The sequence below is a fragment of the Chiloscyllium punctatum genome, chromosome 4 (assembly GCF_047496795.1).
Source record: "Chiloscyllium punctatum isolate Juve2018m chromosome 4, sChiPun1.3, whole genome shotgun sequence".
NCBI classification, from domain to species: Eukaryota; Metazoa; Chordata; class Chondrichthyes; order Orectolobiformes; family Hemiscylliidae; genus Chiloscyllium; species Chiloscyllium punctatum.
The window spans coordinates 50,153,318-50,170,388 of NC_092742.1; the positions used below are offsets into that span (position 1 = coordinate 50,153,318).

Here is a 17,071-nt window from a genome sequence, read left to right on the forward strand (position 1 = left end):
GGGATACCTTGCCTTTCTGAGCACTTTTAGGTTTAAAAGTAAGGATAATCAGTTGTTAGAAGTAAATGGTCGCTCAAGAAGTAAGAACTCCTATGTCATGGCATGGAACTGTTTTTTCTATAACCGGGTTCTTGATTTAATGTCTCATGCATTTGTGACAGTGCAGGTTATATGTTCTGGAGTGGAGCTTGAACACCCAATCTTATGACTCTAAAGTAAACGTACTGCCATTGATTCAAAGTCCACACGAATGGAAAAAAAATAACTTCACACTTTATTTAATTCATAAAGATGATGATTATTGTGCATTTGACAACTCATTTATGAAACTACAACATTGTACTGTTTAACATTTACTAATAAATGTGAACATACACACACTGGTACGGTCCAGTTCTGCCAGATCAAAAATAAATCCAGTTACGTAGAAGAGATTAAAAAGTTTACCAGGAGGTCAAAGCTAACATATAATGCCAGCGATAAGCTTTCTTTATAGATCTAAATGCCACATCTAGGAAGGAGGTACAATCTAAAGTTGGTTTTCTCTGTATTGACACCTTAGGTAAATGCAGACTGTTTGAAAAGGTTTTGAGATTTAACAGGGAATGTTAATTTATTTTAAGAAAGTGCCATCTTTAATGCCATTATTGTTTTTCTCCAGGAATATCCTGGAGATTAATCTTTAAATCCTGGTGATTGCAAGAAAATCCTGGGATCTAGCAACCATCAGTGAAACATTATAAGGCCTGTTTCCCACACCAATGGTTGGTCACTATGGCAGATGCGTCAACTTTGTGTATTGTGGACAAGACTCAGCACAAACTATGCCGTTAGATAGTTATGATGTGACTACAAGTGACCAGTGTTGGAGTAAAATGGGAGTGGAGAGAGCAAAATGGAGAAATAGTGAGATTGTAAGTCTCAGGAAGTTTGGAGGTTGGGAAGAATAATGCCAAAAAGCAATTCAAATACATGAGTTGTTCATTTTAATGGTTGTATCTGTGAGAGGAGAGAGAATATAGAGAAAGTAGCAAGTCCAAAAACACACAAGCTCTCTGTGAATTCAATTTGTATAACATTGAGTTAAAAGTGCACAGCTGTCTGAATGAAAAGTAAATTTCATTAAATTTTATCCAATTGAATTACAGTTTTACAATTAACTAGTGCACCTTTCTTAATGTACAGGTGTTCACTGAATTTTATTTAGAAACATCTCTGGTTTGTTCCTTTAAAAATGTATGTGGCACGGTGGATCAGTGGTTAACACTGCTGCCTCACAGCTCCAGGGACTGGGGTTTGGTTCCACCCTGGGGCGACAGTCTGTGTGGAGTTTGCACATTCCCTGTGTCTGCATGGGTTTCCTCTGGGTGCACCAGTTTCCTCTTGCATTTCAAAGCTGTGCAGGTTAGATGGAGTGGCCATGCTGAATTGCCGATGGTGTCCAGCTGTCTACAGGTGGGTTAGCTATAAGAAATGCAGGATGGCAAGGTAGGGGGTGGGTCTGGGTAGGATGCTCTTTAGAGGATCAGGTGTAGACTTGGGTGGAACGGCCTGCTTCTACGTCGTAAGGATTCTATGATTCCATGCTTTGATTTATAGTTACCATAATTTTAATAAACAATAAAGTCCTGATGTTTGCATTCCCCAAACCTGGTAAAACAGTGATTTTCACACTTGGTGAACTGTGTGCAGTTTCTACTCGAGAAAGGAAGTTTTATTTTAATAATTTTTCTTTAAAGCTGAAGATAAGCAAAGGTCAGACTTGCAATGGACAAAGAGGTGCACAGCACGTTTTGTGTGGATAAGCGAATTTGTGAAAGGCAAAAACATAAAGGGCAGGGCGTTATGGCATGATTCCAAACCAAAGTTGTTGAAGTGAAGTACAGACTGGCTGTAATCCACTTATTACCACTAGGTGGTGCTCTTTGGCACTATAGCCAGAGATTGTCATCTGAGATCAACCAAGACATAATTTTAAGCATTTTTATAATTATTTAATTTGCATTGTTGACTATTAAGAGTTACACAAAACCAGGCAGATCTACAAATACTGCAGGGATTTAAATATAAAGGATCGAATTGTTAAAACTATTTAATGTGATATGATGGACCACACAGTCTTAAGGTTGGATTTAATGAGAGGCCTAACTGCACAGTAATTGTGAAATAGTTCCTTTACTTTTTTTTAAACAAAGTAGGGTCAAAGGATATTTGTTGCATAATACAAACAACTTTGTTTTTAGATTATGTTTCACTTTTTTAGTCAAAATTTTCTTGAGACCACCAGAACACATTCCTGACATTAACAGATCGTTGACTTTTACTTTGGTCAGTGGGACATTAAAAAGCCAGAGCTAAATGCTCAAAAGAGGGTAACAAATCAGGCAACTTCTCAAAACTTTTCTGGGCATACTGAGAACAGAAGAGTAATTTCAAACTTTATGCCTCACTCTAAATACAAGCCCTGTCATGTAACAGGTTTATACAATACTCTGGTTCTCTTGGCTCTAGCCAACAAACTGTAGGTGTCCCAACCTCAAAGTCCCAGGACCTGATCAAAACTTTAATCGCCGTGCTCATTTCTTTCCTGATGAAACTGATCCAGTCTATGACAGATGTCTCTTCTGAAGCCATCAAGGCAATTGCACTAATATCTAATAAAGTAAGACCCCAACTAACGCTTGTCATACATACCAAGATCAGGCTTTCATGTAGACTGCAAGTCATTGGCCATGATTCAGACTTCCAGGTTGATACACGTAAATCATAAAGGGCTAATAGATCATAGATTACAGGACGGGGAGGCCACAGTTGTGTCTGTGTCATCTGCTGCCTTGTCCAACAGCCCTGCAAACCTGTTAATTTTAGATATCGGTCAAGTTCACTTCATGCCTTGATTGAACCTGCCTCCTTCACACACTCAGGCAGAGCATTTCAGATTCTGACCAGTTTCTGCATAAACATGGTTTTCTTTGATAACTGTTGCTTCTTTTACCAATGTCTGAGAGGCCCTGGAGCAGCCCAAACTGAGCACCACTATTCCTTTGTGAATGCTGCTTGATAGCACCATGGATTACACCTTCCATCACTTTACTGAAGATCACAAATAGATTGAGGAAATAATTGGCTTGGTGGATTTGACCTGCTTTTTGTGTACAGGATATAATGGAACCGCTTGGCTAGTAGTCTTTACTATGAATGCTGGAATGTTGTCAGGGCCAGTAGCTTCAGCATTACTCATCATGTTCAGCCATTTCTCCATGTCATGTGGAATGATTTGAGTTGGTTGAAAACTACCATGTGTTATGCAAGACATCTCAGGAGAAGGCTGAGATGAGTCATCTACTCTATGCCTCTGGCTGAACATGGATGTAAATGGTTCAGCTTTATCTTTTATACTGATGAGTTGGGATCCCCCATCATTGAGATAGCGCTACCCGCTAATTGTCCATCATCATTCATGACTGGACATGGGAGAACTGCAGAGCTTTGACTTGATCTGTTTGTTTTGGGTTCATTTAACCAAATAAAGGCATGCTGCTGCTACTGTTTAGCATGTAAGTAATCCTACATTGTAGTTTCACCAGATTGATACCTCCAAGATGATGTGACACTGACATCAAGACTGCATTTGACCAAGTGTGGCATCAAGGAGCCCTAGCAAAACTGGAGTCTATCAGAATTGGGGTGGGAGGAAGCTATCTGCTGGTTACAATCCTATGTAGCACAAAGGAAGATGGTTGTAGTTGTTGGAGATCAATCATCTCTGCACCAGAACATGGCTGCAGGAGTTCCTCAGAGTAGTGTCCTAGGCCAAACTTCAGCTGCTTCATCAATAACCAGCCATCCAAAATAAGGTCAGAATTAGGATGTCCATTGATGATTTCACAATGTTCACCATTTGTAATTCCTGAGATACTTAAGCCATTCATATTCAAATGCAACATGACATAGGCTGAAAAGGAGGCAAATAAGATTTGCTCCACCTAAGTGCTAGGCAATGACTATCTACAATAAGGGAGAATCTAATCATTGCCTCCTGACATTCAAAAACATTACCATTGCTGAAATCCCCATTTTCGACATCCCGGTGGTTACCATTGACCAGAAGCTGAATTGGACAAGCCATATAGAGACTGTGGCTGCAAAATTAGGTCAGAGGCTAGGAATTTCACAATGGGCAACTCACTTTCTGTCTCCTCAATGCTTCTCCACAAGCACAAGTCAGGAGTTTGTTGGAATACTCTTCTTTGAATTAGTGCGGTCCTGCATCAACATTCAAAACAATCTGGAACTTGGCAGACCATCCACTACTTTCAACATTCACTTCTCCATCTCTGCACAGTGGCAACAATGTGCATTGTCTACAAGATGCACTGCAGTAAATTACCAAGACTCCTTTGACAGCACATTCTGAACTCATGACCTCAACCAGCTAGAAAGACAAAAGCATGAAACGCCACCACCTGTAGGTTCCCCTTCATGCCACATACCAGTGTGATCTGGAGTTATATCATCATTCTTTCACTGTCATTGGATCAAATTCCCGAAACTATACAGGCCACCTGCACCAGATGGATGACAGCAATTTACAAAGGCCATTCCCCATTATTTTCTCTCAGGAAATTAGAATGGGCATCAAATGTTGGCCTTGCCAGAGACATTCACATTTTTTTAAAAGAATACCCTCAACATCATTTCCATGGCAAAGCCTGATTCTTTGTATTAAAATCAACTGTCTCGCAATCCCAAATAACAAGTTAGTGTAAAGGTAAAAGCAAATGGTCTAATTTTTAACTCACTGTGGGACCTTTGGCATGAGGGAAGAATGTGGAATGAGTTCTGTACTTTTCTTTTCCACTTTAGGATGTCAACTTTGTTACAATATGCACAGAAACTTCAAAACCATTTCAGGATCACATAAAAAGTTAAAACTCCAATGTATTTGAGGAAATCCTGCAATAGGGGCATTCCCTCTGAGCTGAATGTTTTAATATATCAGATTTATTCATATTCTGATAGGTAGTGGGTAATTCATTGCAGACAGTAATATTGCATCAATATGTGGATGTCCAGATTTGTTCTGATAAGTTCTACCTTGGACTCTACAATCAAAGAATGAGCAGACCAGGTGGCCTTTTGATGGAGGACAATTGATATGAACTTGGAACTGAGACATTGAAGTGTCAAGATAGGATTTTCATTTATCCCTCCTATGTAAAAACCCATTTTCTTCAGGTGCCCATGTCCTCCTAGGTAGGAGAGGTTTCAGGTTTGGAAGGTGCTGTCAAAGGATATTTAGTGAGTTGCTGCAGTATATCTTCCAGATGATACACGCTGCTGGGGGGGGTAAATGGGGAGTATTCCATCACACTTCAAACTTGTGCTTTGTTCAGACCATTCTGCTCTAATGCAACAGTTGTGTTCCTCTGCAACCTTGCTCAGTAGAAAATTGCACTATGGAAAACCACCATAGAAAACTGTAAAAGATCGCTAAAGAAAATCACTATACATGTTCAGCAAAAAGTTTGCGTTTTCTAAACAGCATCCACAATTTGTCAATCGTGTAATAGACCATTCATGTTGACAAAACGCGCATTACACCAGAACAACCTGTAGATCTTCTTTCACTGTAGCTGGGTCCAAATCTTCGAACTTCCTCTTTGGGTGTGCCTACACTGCAGAAGGCAACTCACTTTCCACCTTCTCGTTGCCAATGAATGTTGGCAGCAATGCCCACATTGTGTGATTGAGTTTAAATGTCAAACTATGAACAGGCTTTGAGGTGTCAGGTGACTTACTCACTGTAGAATTCCCAGCCTCTGACCTGTTCATATAGCCATAATATTTATATGGTGGGTCTCATTTCTTTTCTAGTCAGTGGTAATAAATACCAGGATATTGATGTTGGGGATATCAGAAATTATGCTGCTGTTGACTGTAAAGGGAAGAGTATTGGACTCTTTCTTGTTGGAAATGCTTATTGCCTGGCATTCGTGTTATTTGCCACTTACTAACCTAAACTTAAATGTTATCTATTGAGTCTTGCCAAATGCAAGCACAGAATGCTTATGTATCAATGGAGTTGTGAATGGTACCAATCATTGCTGTTGCCAATGAGCAACTTATGACCTAGTGATGGTGGGAAAATTATTGATGCAGCTAAGGTTTTTGGGACCTATAACATTGTTCTGAGAAACACATGCAGTAGTCTTGAGGCTTTAATAATTTTCCTCCGACAGGCGCAACCATCATTCTTTGTGCTAGAGATGGTTCCTTGATGCCACACTCAGGAAAATTCTGTCTTGATGTCAAGGGTGGACCCTCTCTCCTTTTTAGAGTTCATCTTTTCTGTCCACTTCTATCCTAAATGAGGTGTGGTACCAAATGTCTATAGGCGAAACTGTAACTGAGAATAGGTGAGCAGCTTGTCGCTGAGTAAATGCCATTTGATAGCACTGCCTGGGAAACCTTCCATCACTTTCATTGATTGAAAGTAAACTGATGGGAGATGATGACTCCTATTTGATTTGTCCTGCTTTTTGTGGACAGAACATGCCTGCGCAACACTTCACATTACATGATGGACGCCAATATTCTATCTGTACTGGAACAGCTCACTAAGTGCATGGTTAGTTCTAGAGCACAAGTCTTCACTATCACAACCAGGATGGTTTCAAAGCCCATAGCTGTGTTGCAGACTCTGATCAAATGTATTCCTAGAGGTCTCAGCACCTGATTTGCCCCATGTGGCGCATGGCTTTCCTATGCCAATTGGAAAGTGAAAAGCTTCTGCTTCACTACCCAACTGGATGATGTTTGACTAATCGTCAAACAGGCAGATCTTTTTGGTCACATTTTCAATATCTGTTACCTGTTCCAACAAAACAACATGCACTCAGTAGTGTCCTGGAGATGAATCTCCAATTCCTGGAGACTCCATGACATTCCTAGTGAGTTTGAAAATCTATCCCCCACACTTGGCTGCTTTTATAAACTTGCGCTATTTCCTGATATCACGTGTATTCAATTGCCTGAAAATTGCCTTCTAGAACTGACCTTTGGAGAAGGCTGAGATGGATGTTCTCCACAGCACTTCTGACTAAGGTTGGTTGCATATGTTCCAGTCTTGTCTCTCGCTCTGACATACTAGGTTCTGCCATCATTAAGGATCAGCAAACTTCGGAGCTTCTTTCTCAGATTAGCTTGATTGTTTTCATTATTATGCACAAATTGGACAGGGACATTAGGCAATTATTGCTAAATTTAAAACTTCTGAAGTTGCTATGTACAATGCGATCCCCCACCTTAAGCTGTGCAAAAGCTGAACCTCACTGGCAACCCATTCAGCTATGTTGAATGGTATATTGTTCATGCAGTGACTTTGAAGATATTGTCTACGCTTACTGTAAAATAAAAGTTAGGGCTTGACAATTCGAGTTATTAGCAGTGTGGTATGTTTTAATTACTTCCAAACAACCCCTCTGTCCTAGAAAATGAAGGAATACAAGTATGACATTTCATTCCTTCAGTTTTTAATTAATGTTTACTTTGCCTCTGTGTTTCTCAATCCAAACTACTTTTGTCACCACCCCCCTCTCTCTTTTGTTTTCTGTACCTAATTTGATACTTCACAATTCTAACTGACACACTCCATGCTGCTAATGAACAATTCTTCAATCTAGTTGTATGTGTGCCCTGTTCACATATGTCTACAATGTGCTGCAATATTCAAATGTCCCACTGACAGCAATGTCCTGTGGAAAGCACAATAAAAACACTAAATGCTCAGGCCAATCTTTCCCTCCATGCTGCAAAATCTAATGCAATAAAGTTTAATTTTTCTTTATTTGACCTTTTTAGTTTCCTGGAACCAAATGGGTAGCACTATGAATCTTGAACTCAATAATGTCTAGCACTTAAAGTGAATGGTCACAATTAAATATTGATATTGTTCATTCATTATTAATAGCTAATCATTTACCAAAATCCTTAGTATTAACAACTAGCATTAATAGACCTGTATTCAAAATGTACAATGCATTATACATATTTGTTGTTAGTAGTATACAAGCTGAGACTTCACAGGATTAACCAGTTAACATCAAATTTGCCTATATTACTGCACAATATACTTTTCACTGAGAATGCACAACAATCTTGCTTTGAAATTTTGTTATTGAAAGGATGGCATTTAAAATGATTGGTTAATGTAAATATTTTAGTTTTAAATTGACAATTGAAGAAAGATAACCTAAACAAACAAGTCAAATTTTAAAGAAGGTCCCGGAACAGAGACCCCATGGATTTACGACCATAAATCTTTGAAGATGCAGATGGGTTAGTTAGGCTGTTTTTGTTTCTAAAAGGTATATGGCTTCTTGTCTCTATACAGGATACTAAAGCAAAGTGATTTATAAACCTCTGGCTCAGCCTCAGGTACAATATTGTGTCCAAATCGAGGCATCACACTTTAGGACTGATGACAAGACTTTGGATGGAGTGCTGAGGAGATTTCCTCGGAAAATATCAGAGATATTTTAGATGGCAAAACTGGAGAAGGCTGAGGAGAGATTTAGTAACAACACTATGGCTGTCTCTACATCGAGGGATTGGAGTGATTCATGGTGCCAGCAAATTATCACCATCTCCTGGGCAATTAGGAATGGCAATAAATGTGAGCTAGCCAGCAATGCCCAAATCCCATGAACAAATAAAATGAAATAATACTAAAGTAAAATGGAGGGGTTTCAATAGTGTAAGTCCACTGGCAGCATGGTCAGTAACCAGAGGGCACAGATTTAATTGGCAGAATAACCGGGGGTGGGGGGGGTAATGCTTTTTACATAACAACTCATTATGATCTGAAATGCAGTGCTTAGAAGGGATAGTGGAAGCAGATGCTATAATAACTTGCAAAGGAAAATGGATAAATACATGAATGGGGAAAAACAGCAGAGCTATAGGAAAGGAGCAGCGGTTTGAGCATTAGCTCTTTCAAACACCAGCCCTGACATCCTAAACCAAATGGCTTCCTACTGTACTGTATGATTGCATCTTCCTATTGAATTTTGATTATTATCAGATTGTTTAATTAATCTGTTTAGCAGTAAATGAAGTTTGTTCAAGATCTGTTCATTCCCAGTTTAGTTTTAACTTAGAAATGCTGTCCTAGAAGAATTTATTTTAATTTGTGAAAATGAATTCTCTTTGACCAGTAAAATGACGAAGTATATTTTGTGCAAAGTTTTTCAAATTTATTTTGCATTCCACACTATTTATCACAATATTATACTTAGCTTTACAGCTAAGGAATTTGATGATTGCTTTTTTCCCAAAGTTGTACATTTGTTGCAAGGAGTCTTTATTTAATGATATAACTCAATAGGCAAATTACTACCTATAGAATCATAACCATTGATCTAATTTGTTATCCCACAACTAGTATAGATTATCAATATTTTGCGTATTTTTGTTCAGATTGACTTACACTTTATGCTCCCCTCTCCCTTTGTGTCTGTTTTTAAAGGACATTGGACAAATTGACCTCCAGTTTCTGGAGGATATAATGGCCTGCAGTTCAGACCTGGAGAAGACTGGTGCATTACCAGAAGTTACTACAGTTTCTGAAAACGGCACCAAAGCGCTAATCCAAACCAGGGTAAAAGAAAAATATGTACATAGTTACTAAATTTGAATTGCTGTTCCTTCTTATAAAATGGGTATTAATTTTTAAATGTCTGTACTCTGTAATGTTTGTTTTATTTGTGAGGAGATTTGTTGTTTGCCACTATTGCAGAAAATTTTAGAAACATTTTTTTACTTGTAGTTGTGAACTAAGATGTCAGAATCTTACCATCTGGGTGAAGAGGGAGAACTCAGTAGCTATCCGGGTGCTTCTCGACATAATCTCATGAGTTCAGCGATGAAGAGGGGTTTGATTCATGAAGGCACCTGCTGGGGTCAACAGTCCTCTGTCATTACTAAACCCTCTCCTTCCTCAGCATCTAGGGTCTTTTTGCATGATGCCTTTGTTATTGGAATATTCTGGTTAAATTTGCCTATAATAGATCAAACCAAGCACATAAAGATGGCTGGCTTCACTCTTTTCCACTGTTCTCACTTCATTTTTTTACATAACAGTTGATAACCAATGCTGTTCTACTCAATCAAGGGAATTAATCAGGTGGGATGTATGAATTGTACAACATTGCTTCACCCATATTGAAAGGAAAATTAATCAACTACACATAACAAATATTAAAGGCACAGAGTTTGAGGTGAAGAAATGGACTGTTTTGGGCACACCTGAGGAAAGATCCTTACCCAGTTCAGCTCATCCTCCTAACTGAAGTGTCTCAGTTCTGGTGTCATCTTTGTAAATCTTTTTTACACTTTATCCAGTGTTTCTCTGTCCTGTTGTACGTTGGAGAAAGAACCAGAACAGGATGCCAGTAAGTGAGCAGCCTGGTTCGTGTGATACTGGCCAGGAAGGGGAATGGAATCACTTGCTTCAGGATCCAAGAAATTGCAAGAGGTGCTGGAAATTGTGCAGTTATCAATGAGGGTTTCCATTTCTTACATTATATAATGGAGGAAAAGTCAGTGATGAAGCAGCTGAAGATGGTTGCTCCTTGGATACTACCCTGAGGAACTCCTGTAGCAATATCCTGTCACCTCAACACTGCAAACATCTTCCTTTCTGTTAGGTGTGATTCCTAACAAGGTACAGTATTCCCCTGATTCCCATTGACTCCAGTTTTTCAGGGTTCTTGATTCCATACATTTGCCAAAAGCTGCCTTAATGTCAAGGACAGTCACTCTCGCTTCACCCCTCACTTGGGAGCTATTGGGCCAGGTGATCAAAGCTTGGACAAGGAACTAGGTTTTGAAAACCATCTTAAATGAAGGAGGGAGGGAGGGAAGCAGGTAGGCAGAGTTGTTTAACAGGGAGGATTTCCAAACCTTATCACTTTGGTGATTGTAAGCATGTCAGCAGTGGCACAATGATTACAATGAAACATGTCCAAGAGGCTGGAATTAGCTGAATGCGGATGTCTAATTGATGAGAGGCTAGAGGCGATTAGAGAAGGGAGAGACAAAGTTAGGAGGGACAGTCAATGTGGAACTCACTAGTTATGTAAACTTACGGATAACTTCAGACATTCTAACTACAGAAAACATCTGTCAGGTAGCATCTTCATAGATTTTATTTGACTCTGTAATAATGTATGGATGATTGCATACCCAATTTAAAGTGACTTGTTCAATAAATGTGCATCAAAAGCATGCTAACTTTTCCTGAAGTTAAGATATTCAATTTTGATGGAAATAGTTTTGGCAAGAATGATCTAGATGTTGCTTAAATGTCATTACTTCCACAGAGATCATTTTTCATTTGATTACCAAAGGATGGTTTTATCCCAGCCTTCAATGGTGTCTGTTCTGATAATTTATTACCTTCAGGACAGCTCTTTATTCTTGACTTCAGCCACCTTTTACTTTTAACCATTACAGAGAAGATTGTTTTGCTATCATTCCGCCAGCCTAAGTTTTCAACACTTTCATCAGGATGGCCCACAAACATAGGTGCAGCCTCTTATCCTGTGGAGTCTGTTTCCTTTCATTTGAAATTAATTGTTCCCTCTTCATTTGTATTTATTGTACCTTCATAGGAAAACCATGAATGAGCAACAATAAATATTAAACAGTCTAGGCTGTTTAAAATCCTATATTTATTAAGAATATGCACTAAAGTGCTATGTAATCATTTGATTGTATTCAAAATTATATTGAAAATTCTGGCTCGAAACACCAAATTGTTCACATTTGTCAAAGGTGATTTATGTTGCTCTATATTGGGTGGGTTGGTAGTAGCTATTGTATCATGCGTTCAGTCTCCAATCTAGAGAGTTACCAAGCTCAACACTATCGAACATAACTAAAGGAGCCTTGAACATGTCCTTTCAAGTAAGGAGGAATGGGGAAATTTCTCATCTCCATATTGGTTCATTCCATATCATAAGCAACATTGGACAATTGTTCCAGCGGTTTGGCAGTACATTTCATTACATGCATAAGTAGGCAAAGAACAGAATCTGAAGTTTCATACTTTTTGCATAGAGGAAGAGTAAGGCTCTGCCCCCTTTTGTTTGGCTTTCTCATTTTCTGATTGAAACCTCTCCATTGTATTGAGTGCACAAATGTCACTGCTATGTTGAACATTCCAATCTACATCCATTTCTAATAAATTAAAATGGTCCAGAAATTGCAGTCATAGAGTCATAGAGATGTACAGTATGGAAACAGACCATTCGGTCCAACCTGTTCAGCCCTACAACATTAACCATGCCAATTTTAAAAAAATTTATTTCCTGTGCATCAATGCAGTAATTTAACCAGCATGCTTTCCCCAAATGTTCAATTCCTGATTTTGCTCCTGTTGTGTTAATCCAATTAGGAATCTCCCTGGAGCAAGGGAAGAAATTCCTGAATGGAGAAATCAATAGCAATTACTTCACAACAAGGTGAAAGAAGGAATTCTTACAATGTACAATTTTTTTTTGGAAAATGAACGACCATATCTAAAAGGTTAGATAGAGCACTGGCTGTAAATGTTAACATTTCAGGGCTGTACATTGTAAAGCTCTTGCTGAATTGTATTCATGATCTTTAATTTGTTTGATTACAGATTCCTGTAAGCGCTTTTCCAAGAACCGGCCGAAGTTTGACTCATCGACTTGAGAGTGTAGTTATCCAGTGGTTACATTTAAATGGAAATAGAGTCCGAGAGATGCCAAGGATCAAGAAAAGTTAATTATTTCTGTAATACAAAATTTAAAATGTTAACATTTTGTACTTTACCCACCACTTTTTCACTAACACCAATTTATTTCAAACTGTCCATCCAAATTTTTAACTTTTATGTTATGGTCATTTCAGAATATTTAGCATTTGGTTACAGCATGAGTATTAAAGCAAATATAATTTAACAGTTTGACTAAAGGTATATTTAATTATAGAATCATAGAGATGTACAGCACGGTCCAACTCGTCCATGCCGACTAGATAACGTAATCTAGTCCCATTTACCAGCACTTGACCCATATCCCTCTGAACCCTTCATATTAATATACCCATCCAGATGCCTTTTAAATGCTGTAAACGTACTAGCCTCCACCACTTCCTCTGGGAACTCATTTCATGCACACACCATCCTCTGTGTGAAAAGGTTGCCCCTTAGGTCCCTTTTATATCTTTCCCCTCTCACTCTGAACCTGTGCTCTCTACTTCTGGACTTCCCCACCCCAGGGAAAAGACCTTGTCTCTTTTTGTCCTATCCATGCCCATCATGGTTTTTATAAACCTCTTTAAGGTGGCTCCTTATGATTTTATAAGCCTCTATAAGGTCATCCCTCAGCCTCCAACGTTCCAGGGAAAACAGCCCCAACTCATTCAGCCTCTCCCTTTTAAGCTCAAATCCCCCAACCCTGGCAACATCCTTGTACATCTTTTCTGAACCCTTTCAAATTTCACAACATCCTTCCAATAGGAAGGAGACCTGAACTGCACGCAATATTCCAAAAGTGGCCTAACCAATGTCCTGTACACCCAAATGTGACCTCCCAACCCCTGTACTCAAGGCTCTGACCAATAAAGAAAAGCATACCAAATATCTTCACTATCCTATCGACCTGCAACTCTACTTTCAAGGAACTATGATTCTGCACTCCAAGGTCTCTTTGTTCAACAACACTCCATAGAACCTTACCATTAAATGTATGAGTCCTGTTTTGATTTGCTTTTTCAAAATGCAGCACCTCTCATTTATCTATATTAAACTCCATCTGCCACTCCTCAGCCCATTGACCCATCTGATCAAGATCCCATTGTAAGCTGAGGTAACCTCCTTCACCGTCCACTACACCTCCAATTTTGGTGTCATCTGCAAACATACTAACTATACATCTTATGTTCGCATCCAAATCATCTGTATAAATGACAAAAAGCAGTGGGCCCAGCACCAATACTTGTGGCACTCCACTGGTTACAGGACTCCAGTCTGAAAAATAACCCTCCACCAACACCTTCTGTCTTTTACCTTTGAGCCAGTTCTGTATTCAAATGGCCAGTTCTCCCTATATTCCATGAGATCTGACCTTGCTAACCGGTCTCCCATGAGAAACTTTGTCGCATGCCTTACTGAAGTCCATATAGATCATGTCCACTGCTCTGCCCTCATCGATCCTCTTTGTTACTTCTTGAAAAAACTCTGTCAAGTTTGTGAGACATAATTTCCCATGCACAAAGCCATGTTGACTATCCCTAATCAGTCCTTGCCTTTCCAAATGCATGTAAATTCTGTCCTTCAGGATTCCCTCTGACAACTTGCTCACTGGTCTATTGTTCCCTGGCTTGTCCTTACCATCCTTCTTAAACAGTGGCACCACGTTAGCCAACCTCCAGTCTTCTGGCACCTCACCTGTGACTATCGATGATACAAATATCCCATAGAGATCGAGGGTACAGCTGATCAGGTCCTGGGGATTTACCCACTTTTATGTATTTCAAGACATCCAGCACTTCCTCCTCTGTACTATGGGCATTTTGCAAGATGTCACCATCTATCTCCCCACTTTCTATATCTTCCATGTCCTTTTCCACAGTAAACAGTGATACAAAATACTCATTTAGTATCTTCCCCCATTTCCTATGGCTCCACACATAGGCTGCCTTGCTGATCTTTGAGGGGCTGTATTCTCTCCCCAGTTACTCTTTTGTCCTTAATGTGTTTATAAAATCCCTTTCAATTCGCCTTAACTCTATTTGCCAGTTATCTCATGTCCCCTTTTTGCCCTCCTGATTTCCCTATTAAGTATACTCCTACTGCCTTTACACTCTTCTAAGGATTCACTCAATCTTTCCTCTCCATACCTGACATATGCTTGTTTCTTTTTCTTAACCAAAACCTCAGCTGCTCTAGCCATCCAGCTTTCCCTATATGTATCAGCCTTTCCTTTCACCGCAGCAGGAATATGCTGTCTCTGGAGTCGTGTTATCTCATTTCTGAAGGCTTCCCATTTTCCAGCTGTCCCTTTACCTGCGAACATCTGCCTTTAATCAGCTTTTGAAAGTTCTTGCCTAATTGTTTAAAGAAGTTTTCGTTCTTGGGATGTGGATGTCATTTGAATAGCTGCTGGTAATCATCCATCCCTGGTTAGAGATTTTTTTTTAAAATCTGCAGACACTGGAACCCAAAGTAGACAAGCAGGAGGCTGGGAGAACATAGCAAGCCAAGCAGCATCAGGAGGTGGAGACGTCAACATTTCTGGTGTGTCTGCTGTTCAGGACTGGGGGTGGGTAGTAGGAGAACTGCAGTTAAAGGTGGTGGGGGGCAGGGTGGTGAGGTGGGGCTAGGTGAGGACAGGTAGAGGGTATGACCTGGTTGGTCGATGGGAAGGATGCATCCAGTTGGTGGGTGGAGGATCACCTCACCAACCTGCTCCGCTATCCCCTTTAACTGCAGCTCCCCTTACCCCACTCCCCCCAACCCCACCCCCTGAAGAAGGGTTACACCCAAAACTTTGACTTGTCCACCTCCAAATGCTGCCTGGCTTGCTGTGTTCTTCCAGCCTCCTGCTAATCATCCATCCTTAGCTGCTCTGAGAAGGTGGTAGATCCTTTGTATGAATCACAGGAGCAGTTTTATGCTACTGACCAATTGACAAGGCAGCTACTTGTCAACATTAATGTTTGGCTGGAGTTACGTAAAAGCCAGTTTTCCTTCCCTAAAGGATATAGGTGAACTTACTAAAAAATCAGTCAACAGAATGGTTGTTTTATTGATATTTATTTCCAAATATTTAAAAACCGTATTTGAATTCTCAGCTGCAGTGGCAGGATATGAACTCCTGTTTGCTGAGTTGATACTATAGTTTCTGTACTGTAGTTTAATAATAGCCAATACACTACTGTAACCCCATGATGTTTTGGGGGTTCATTTAATTTGTGTCTAGTTCTTTACAATGTTAATGTAAATATTGTATGTGCTATATTGATACTTTGTCAATGCAGAATGATTTAAGGTGCATATCAGTGCAAAATTAGAAATCTAACTCAGGAGAATACCCAGCATAATGAAGCTGTGAGGTATGAGGCCCCTCTAAGGAGGGTGACTCTTCACGGGTTTGAGCTTTGCAGTTTGTGATGTAACTGCAGCCTTAATGGACTAAACTACAGTTGCATTCTTTTATCAGTGTCAACTTTAATTAGCTACTTCAAAATATAGGAACTTCAAGCAGTGAGTACTTGCAGGTATTTCCTAGATTTTGTTTGTTATTGCTGTACTAATAAAAAAAAGTTTGTAATCAAATTAATTGCCATGTAAAGTCACTTGGTGCAACAGAAATAAAATCAGTAGTAATCTAGACTTCACTGTGTCATGAATACGTTCCTGAATCATAGCTATTGTTGTATCACCCAGTATAAGTAGATATAATCATCTTGGGCACACATTCCAGGTAATACTACAGTTCACTCAAATATGAATGGACTGGAACCCCTTCCTATTGATGAATTCCACAGTGTTATGATATAGCCTTTTCAGAACCACATATGTGCAGTTCATGGCAAACTGCATCAAACTATGTCTCCAAATCTTAGTGCTCAGGCTGCAGCGCTGACCTGGTCCCTTTGCATAGAAAATACCTTGGTGTGACCTTGCAGAGGTGGTATTGGTTATTGTCCTGATGCATTTGTGGGTACATGACTGAGGGATGCTACACAGACCCCTACAAGATTCTGTCCCTCAATTTTGATTCATAGTTATAAATATGTTAGTTTTCTGAAATATATTTGTGAAAGTATGAATTATTGCTGATTGATACTGACAAATATTGCTTCTGCTTGAAATGTATTGAAATGTCTATCTAAAAAGAACCAGTTGATGGACTGCTGCTTTATTTCTAGCATTAGAAATTTAAGAGTGTACAGTAAAGCAATACGACTATCTCAATGTTGATATACAACAACGCTATATGAAGGAGAAAATGTGCATTATTTAAATATGAAA

At 39.4% G+C, this 17,071-nt stretch overlaps 1 protein-coding gene across 2 annotated transcripts in view; it reads left to right on the forward strand.

The window, feature by feature from the left end:
- LOC140476286 (uncharacterized) overlaps nt 1-16,429 on the forward strand; it is a 49,981-nt gene extending 33,552 nt beyond the window's left edge. For both annotated transcript variants that reach the window (XM_072568656.1, XM_072568658.1), the window contains exons 5-6: nt 9,530-9,661; nt 12,692-16,429. In XM_072568656.1, the coding sequence (XP_072424757.1) occupies nt 9,530-9,661; nt 12,692-12,817 (258 nt within the window). In that variant the 3' untranslated portion in view covers nt 12,818-16,429. The remainder of the gene's footprint in view (nt 1-9,529; nt 9,662-12,691) is intronic.
- The last annotated feature ends 642 nt before the right edge of the window (nt 16,430-17,071 follow it).